Source organism: Teleopsis dalmanni, chromosome 2 (assembly GCF_002237135.1).
Source record: "Teleopsis dalmanni isolate 2A chromosome 2, ASM223713v2, whole genome shotgun sequence".
In the NCBI taxonomy this organism is placed as follows: Eukaryota; Metazoa; Arthropoda; class Insecta; order Diptera; family Diopsidae; genus Teleopsis; species Teleopsis dalmanni.
The window spans coordinates 236,537,796-236,546,821 of NC_051847.1; the positions used below are offsets into that span (position 1 = coordinate 236,537,796).

General features: G+C 28.5%; 1 protein-coding gene across 1 annotated transcript in view; it reads left to right on the forward strand.

The window, feature by feature from the left end:
• LOC119677031 (cysteine--tRNA ligase, cytoplasmic-like) overlaps positions 1-5,859 on the forward strand; it is an 8,293-nt gene extending 2,434 nt beyond the window's left edge. Inside the window, exons 6-8 of the mRNA XM_038088300.1 lie at positions 2,132-2,229; positions 5,130-5,450; positions 5,622-5,859. Coding sequence (XP_037944228.1) covers positions 2,132-2,229; positions 5,130-5,450; positions 5,622-5,859 — 657 coding nt within the window. The remainder of the gene's footprint in view (positions 1-2,131; positions 2,230-5,129; positions 5,451-5,621) is intronic.
• The last annotated feature ends 3,167 nt before the right edge of the window (positions 5,860-9,026 follow it).

Sequence of the window (9,026 nt, forward strand, 5' to 3'; positions counted from 1 at the left end):
CATTCAAAAGGAACTAAAACAACTTTACAAGTAATGTTGAAATTATAGTGACCTAACGTTATATTGACCTATATATAGACCAGTTTGAGCATGATTTTATTATTTAAACTAAATGGATAATTTCACCCAAATAACCAGTACATTTGACAGTTAACAACTGTTTGTTATTTATATGATGTAGTGCTATGCGCAGACTCATATTATGGGATTATTTAATAGATAACTGCAAATGAAAAATGCTATCTTAGAAAATTATTTAAATTTGAAGACTTGAAGTTCGCTATCTTTCAGCAAACTATGATCTGATCAAAGAACACGCGAATCAAAAAGTGAAGTAAAAATAGAACTGGATGACATTCTGGTTATAAAGTCTATGCCCATAAATAATCTTTAACAAACTGCACAATTTAGATATGATTGACAAATAATTCTCAAAAAATATATTTTCAAATTAAAAAAAAATATTGAAAGAAATTATAGTAAACAATGCTATCATTTCCTCTACTTGTGGAATTACCATTAGATTAAGCGAGTATTTTTGGCTATTAAAAATTGTATATCAAAAGATACAATATATCAATAATATACGCCTTAATATATATATAATATTTAAGTATTAAAAATGATAGAAAAATAAAATTTAAAACTTTTTACATAAAGCAATTATTTGCAACTTTTTATTGAAATTTTCATTTATTGTATATATCATCGTATATCTCCTTATTCAATCAAATTAAAATCTATTAATATTAATAAATAGTAAACAGAAGTAATACTATAAAAAGTATACATATAAATAGAAATTTGATTTCACAATAGTTAGTTATACTAGTTAGTTTATACTTTTAATTTTATAGTTACATTTCTATAATACCTATTATGTAGATAATAATTGAAGATAAACACATCGATCTTATTTTATATATGTTAGCGTGCAAATCGTTTTAATTATGATAGAGCCTGTCTAGAATGCGAATTCTAATTAATCTTTTTCTTTTACATGTAGTATCTAATTACAAACAGCAAGTATATTAGTAAGATTATTTTATTTTTTCGATGAATCTTACTAAGTTATTGAATTTTTTTATTTACACATGGAATATAGAAAGTTAATTTATTTTTGCAAGATCTCCATATTTAAGTTGCTAGTCGTTCCTCATAGTTCTGTGCCGTAAATCTATATAGGAATAGCTTTCAATGTTACTTTATATAACACAGCTTAATTTTCCAATGACTTATAACTTATATCTAAACAACTAGTACATTGACTTGTGTATAAAACTATAGTATAGCCTTCCATGCTAACCATCTACCTAGGCGAAACTTTCAGTCTTCACATTCTCTTTAAAATTTGTTTAGTGTTAGTGTTTTTTAAGTCATTTATAAGCGACAAGATTAGGTGTCCTTATAAGTAATTAAATAATTTTTATAACATCGTTAAATCATTTAGCATGATCTCTCATTTATCTGGTCATTTATACGATTCCAATATCGTCTACAATGCTGGTGTTTCGTAATGTTACTCGGCAACTAAATATTAACATTAAAAATAAACTAAATCTATATCTTTAAAGTATGATTCAAATGATTCAAGGGAAATATGGTGTATAAAATAAGCAATTGCTTTTCTTAGATTACCGGAAAGGCAAATATGTCAACGTCAATAAACTTAAGTTTATTTTCGTTTACTTTCTCAACTTTTTGATATCTAAATCTATTATTTGATGAAAAAAAAGTTATTACATATTATTTAATTATTAACACTATCAAAGTTTGCATTTTACAATATTTAAGTGTAAACACGAAACTATTTTATTTTTTTAATGCGAATAATTTAATTTACTGTAGGCTACACAGTAAAATAAATCGAATCAATTAAATGGCAAAATAATTTACATATGTACTCTATAATTAATCTACGTTCGACTCAATCAAATAATGACAATTTAATAAAGAAACAATTTTTTTTAAACACTAAACTACTTTTAATCGCAATACATTATTAAATCGAATTAATTTAATGTTAATTTACCCATAAGCAAGTTTCAGCGGATGTGAATGCGTAGGTACAAATGAATTATATAAATTAAATATATTGATTTGTAATAGAATATCGTAATATTGTATTCAGAAGCGCAAAAATGTTTCTGAACGTTTACGGTGGACTTTCGGACGTCACCGAAAGCGCTTGAGTATAAGTGGTACAATGGATTTAAAAGCGGTCATAATGTAGTGAAAGATTTGTCCATTCCATTGTCCATATTTGTGGATGCAGTTGTAGACATCCGTTACAACACTAAATCAAAGTATCTGTTACACTTTATAATATTTGCTCTCCCAGGCAATTGTAAAGGCATCACAATGTGCAATTGATGTCTCCGAGTGGAAGTGCTGATAGTTATATCCGCACACGCCTACTTAACCTTACCTAACCTTACTAATATAATCTAAATTCTTATATTTCTTATGTGTAGTTTTTGCTAAAATCTTATATTTACTTGTTGAAACTTGCTTGATAGATAAATATTGAAAGTAAAAAATGTACGGATATTATCAATTACAGCAAGTAGCCCTGTTTTTATTAAAATTTATCAATTGAAATAAGAAATATTTTAAAATGCTGTACAAATTAACTTTATTACTTACTACATATATAAATAGTTTGATTATAATACGTATTTAATTGGCAATCACACACATAAAACGCTGTAATATTTCGAATTCAAAATTCTATTGAAAATTCCATTAATCTGATTTGTGTAAGGTAAACATTGAATATTTATTCAAAGTATAGTATTGACATAATAGTGAAACAAATACAAATACAAATACAAATAATAGCGATTCGCTTAGATTTATTTACAATTGCAGCCCAACAATTGCAAATGTGAAGTCTAGCAACGTCGTTCCCGTGCGAAGCATTTCCTTCAAAGTATAAGTATTATCAGTCTCCACTATCTGACAATGCCTATTTCCATTTGCGCTGGGTTCATATATGCCGGTCAATAGCTGCGATTAAAAAGCGTTCTACATGGTGTTCTAAACGTATTGCAGAATTTACGACGAGAATCTCTAAGTGACTCTATATAAATTTGCACAATATATACTATTTTTCAGAGTGCATTGAGCTAAAACATAGGTGACAATGAGTATCTAATTGTGACTACTGTTTATAATTGTCTATCGTTCCGTATTATTAATGCATATGTTTGATTTGATTGAGTAGAAATCACACACACACACAATTAAATTGAAGAATATAATGTAGTTTTTAAAAAGTACGTGTTCAGGTTTTTTTATATACATATATACTGTATTTTTCAATGCCAACAGTTTTAATCTGTCTGGTCATAGCACAGCAGCTCTCCGATAAGCAACATACTGACAGGTGCGATAACACCAAACATATGTTACACACTTTCATGTTGCTAACTTATAGGAAACACACATATAGATACAAATAATTATACTTTGATTTCTTTATACTTAAACTTGGGGAATTTCACTTTTTATAGTATGTAGTTTATTTTAGTATAAAAAAATTAAAATTAGTTTCTCTTAATCACTCAAAATTGTAGTTCCTAAAATATCACAGATTATTCCAGTAGTAAGTCAAACGATAATGTTGTGATTCATTTTAAGTTTAGTTTACTCTACGTATTCTCCACGTGGTTATCGAGTTGACGAAAAAGAATAAGCTTGATTTCTTTTTTCATGAAAAACAAGAGGAAATATCCTACTTCTTCAAATCTTAACCGTAAAATCTTTTCATTCAAAATGCAAACTGTTTAATTAGGTTAGGTCAGGTTATACCGGCGATTCCAAGGTATCCACTTAGGTCAAACCTTTGACAAAGCTATTCAGACGGAGGTCTCAAAAAAGAAAGAAAGAAACCCCTAAAGTATTATGGTGGCGTCGCGCATATGCCGGACAAAAACAGAACAGATGAGAGGCACTTTCATCGTGCTCACCACAACTGCGACAGGTATGGTTAAAAGGGTGATTTAGTCTCCTAGCGTGGTTACCTAAAATACCATGACCTATAAGTAAACCTACTACAAGACTGATATCTCTACGGGGCATCTCATTAAGAGAGTTTCATTTTTTTTTATTGGAGCGACTTCGGCACAGGAACAACTCAGTGACAGGTTGCATGATGTCAACGATATGCCCAGATTGTTTAGGTGTTCCGTGTGGCTAGCTCGTCTACAATTTGTTTAATTATCTTTGAAATAATATACTTACACTTTAAATAAAACATAAATGATCCAATATCAATTTCACATTTACTTTTAGCAGCATAATGTCTATTATGTTCACTTAACTGTATTTCTGTGTAAATAATAGAAATGTTTAATAAGCCACAAACCTAACAACCCACTTTTATTCGCTTCAGTTTACTTAAACATGCCCAACACTCTCTTTTAGACATAGGCATTCTATTCGAAATTTATTCCTTTGCTTACTATTCACAAACATGTACATGAATATGAACAACTGTTGGTGTATGGCTTGTGCCTTGTGAGGTACTGCAGTAGAATGACGGATCAAAATATTTAACTAAAAAATTAGTTCAGATTTCATAAAACTTGCATCAAAATCAGTCGAATATAGTAGTTTGAGACTTTTAACTATAGGCATATCTAAAATTTTGTTATTATATTGTATATATATACGATATAATAGATTTTAAATTAAAAACTTTAAATAAAATCGATTTTTTTCCCTAGAATAAAAAAAAAATTATTTTTACCAAAAATGTATTTTGGATCCAATAATATGACATCTTTCCTATTAATAATAACAAATTTTTATTTCCTATAACAGGAAACCTATTTTTGAACAAAGAATGGTTAAGGGAGAAAAGGGACGAAGTATGTGGAAACAGCTGTACGGTCGGCTCAAGTGTTCACTAAATTTAATATTAAATTTTTTTATTGAAAAAATACCCCCTTTTTTTTACTGGTTCATCCAACAATATTTAATAAAAATGCACCACAATCAGTCAAATCTTGAACCAATTTAATCAACCCAAAAATAACTTGAAACAAATTAAATTTGTTTTTTTTTTCTATATATATATAAATATAAAACATATATCATTTAATATATACTTTTCACTATTTCAGTTATCCCCTCATAAATATACCATTACCGGGCACAATACCAACGAAAATCGTATTACCTTTTGAAGGTAAATATTCGCTCTTTGGAGAAGGTGACAAAAACTTTTCAGTAGTCAAAAATATTTTCAATGTGAACAATGTTAGCTATGATCCACCCTTGCCGTGGACGCAAAGTTCGCCAATGCTATACGTCCAACAGATAACTCTACGTTCCAGTGTATTACCGTGGACCGAAGATATGCATTTGATGGATGCGTTTCGTGCGCCACTCTACGAGGTTTTTCGTTTGCTTGAAATTGTACGAAATCACGAAAGCGAAGAAAAGTAAGTCTTTTTAAAAAAGTTATTGTATTCCTTACAACATTTTAAATAATCTATTAAGCCTAAGCCCATTATATTAGTATGTGCCCACTTGTACGTTTATTGTAATCTCGTTATTACTCTTTTAAGTATTTTTATAATCTTTAATGAACATTTAATTTATTTCAATTACAGCAAACGTACACTTGACAAAATTTGCTTACATGTCGACAATGTTAAACGCGTGCAGAATGAGCAAATATTTCCGGAGTATAATTGCTTGGTGTTGTCGCCAGCGAACATTTGGGGACAGAATGTCCACAATTTCACCAGGGACACCAACATATTGAATACAATATTCCAATATCATGTAAGATATATAAATATACCTACCATACCATATAACTTATTTACAATATCTGTATGTATTTAATACTGCATCGCAATCTTTGTAGTGCATTGCAAATAACGTAAATCATGCTTCATATGTGCGATGTGCGATGTGCGATGATGTCAGTATTTGTTCCAGCCAAGATCATTATTTTCTTCAAAAGTCTTGTTTATATTTTTATTTGACATAGCACTTAAGCAGTTGCGTTGATGTTATGTAAAGAGTAATACAATATATATGTATACATATATATATAAAGTACTGCGATTTTCAATTGTAAAAGCAATTACGTTGTGATTTTCTGATATATTCGTTCATTTAATTGATGCAAAATGTTGCTTTTATAAATCGAACCTGACCTTAGTCAATATAGATTATAGTATCATAAAACACATTCTAGAAAATGAAGATTATGGGATTGCTTTAATAAATACATTGTGGCTCTTAATTTTAGTTCTATAAATTCTAATAATAATTTAAAGAGTACTAGCTTAAAATATATTATTCGATTACTTCTTATAAATGGTGCAACAAATTAAATGAGTATTCAAGTTTATAATAATAGAAAATTCTTAACATATTGTACTTAACTCATATGTAGTACTAAATTGAATTCATGTCAATTATAAAGTAAACCCCACCACTTCACTTACGCAAGCAATCAGTGCTCAGTATAGCTTAATTAATCAAGTGCCAGTTAATAGCATAAAAAGAACAAGAAACAAATTAGATTAAAAAATAAAAAGTGCTAACTAACTGCACAAAAAACCCGAATTAAAAATGAAAAAGTATATGTGGAAAATATCTGTATATAGAGATTTCTAATATTAAAATTAATTAAGGATTTAATTAAATTAGTTGGGGTTATTTAAATATTTTAAGTTTATGTTCCACGTCTTCCTGGACACTTCTAAAATGTATATGTATTCCATAATTTGTAATATCAAAGAACATGTATGGAACAGAATTTCAAACAAACACCAGACTCGCAACTTATTTCTACTACAAATTAATAAATAGCTGTTCCTTCATCTAATATCTCTACGGACCAATAGATTTAGTTGTGGCTTAGAACCAGCCAGATCAATTTTATCTTTGTGTTATTTTATGTCAAGTAAAACTTACTGTGATAGAATTAATATATAACTATATTTCAATAAAAGTCAATTATAATCGTAATAGAAATAAAAAAACATAAGAAATAAATGCAAATGAATCATGTTTCTATGTTTCTATTTATAATTTAATAGAGTTTATACTCTGAGTAACCTCTGAGTTAGTAATTACCATTAGTTCGTGTGTTCTATGGTTTAAAATTTAATAAACCATTTAGTAGCGTTGATCTCATAAATAAATATCTTAACTTTAATTATTGTCAATATATCAGAAGTCCATGGATGGTTAATTATACCAAAACACCACACAAATAGCTACAACCACATTTTTTAAACGAAAATCAGTTTCAGTATTCTAATGAATGACTTAATTTGACTTAATGCCTTGTTTTTGACAGAATGATAAAAATGTATATATTATACGAAACATTAGTATCACTGATTAACTTCCTATCATAGAAACATATAGGTGTAGAAACATATTCAGAACACAGGACTTGAATCGAAGAAATCAAAAAAATTCTAAACAATAATTTTCATCTTTTCTGGGAATAAACTTTATTGAAACAACAAATATACATAGGTGTGTATCGTTTCATGAAATGACTGTTTTTTTAACTAAGAATGTTACAATCATAATTTCATTCTATAAAAAAAAGAATTTGTGAACATACAATTATAAAAATCGTTTCTTTATTATGTTCATTCACCTAACATAGCCCATTTAATTTAGGCTGAGTTGGCGACTTGCAAAGTGATGTTCTGTACTTTGAAATAAAATAAAACTCACAACCTAAATAGCTCGATCGTCTTTACAAATATATTATGGCATTCCATTTCTGTAGAACAGACCATGGTCTGCACCATGGCCTGCGTTACCACCACTTCAAGGTGCATCTATCTGTAGCGAGTATCTGTATTCATCTGGACATGGTAAAAATACTATGCCGGACATTCCTATTCCCATCTGAAATACTGAGCAGGTGACGATTAGGTCTCCATTTAAAAACTCAATGTCTTTAATTTCTAAACCGTATAAAACAGTTTTTCGTCACATTTTCAATTTAATTAAAATAAACTTAATATTTTTATAATTCATTTCATGGACATTAAAATGTGTTTTTATTTGAAACAATAAAAACTTAACAATCCACTGTAGCTGGAACAAATTGTTTAATTCACACTTTTTACCATTTTAATGGATTTTTACTTTAGTCAATCAGTTTTCAGCAGTTAGTAGTTACTCATTTAGTCATTTATTCAAATAGTCTGATAATAAATTTTTGTAAATGTTATTATTGAATTGCTATAAATTATCAAAAGATTTTTAATTTTCTTATCATTATTAAACTTGAACTTTAATAATTTTTTGTTTATATTTATTTCCTAAAAATATTTTAACCTAAAGCGCTTATCTATGTTATCAGTCACTGATTACAAGTGCAAAGTGCAAACTACGTGTTCAGTAACGTGAAATCTCGCTCTCAATCTTTACTCTGCAAAAGTTTAAAGAGGCATCATTAATCTGTTATAGTCTGTTATATCGTAGGTTAGGTGAGATAAACAGCTCGATTTCTTAGTCTTACTAATAAGCGACCTTTCAAGTCAACTTGTGCAGATTATTAATACAATATACATACATCCATCTATATTAACGATCACTAATACTTAAATAAATGCTGTGGACCCGGATGTATTTATTATTATTTCTAATAGTTCATATATGTGTAAAATATAATTAACGTATTCATAAATCAAAAAACCAACCAATTGTTTATGTTTATGTTGTCAAAACGCGCTTTTGTCGTTATTTTTTAGTGATTGTCTTATATATATATATATAGCTTTTCAAAAGCATTTTTTTTCTACTCTATTACAAAATTGTATATATCTTTATTTTGTAGAATTTACAAAAAACAAAGGTTTCCACAGCGGAAATGTTGCTTGGACTTCCAATGCAAGATACAGGTTTTAAACGTTATCCCCTCAGATCGCGATCACGTATAATTCAATATGCAATCACGTTGATTCTAAAACAAAATGATAAGGAGTATCTAAAAAGCCTGAAAGATACGTTATTGCATCGGTATCCCC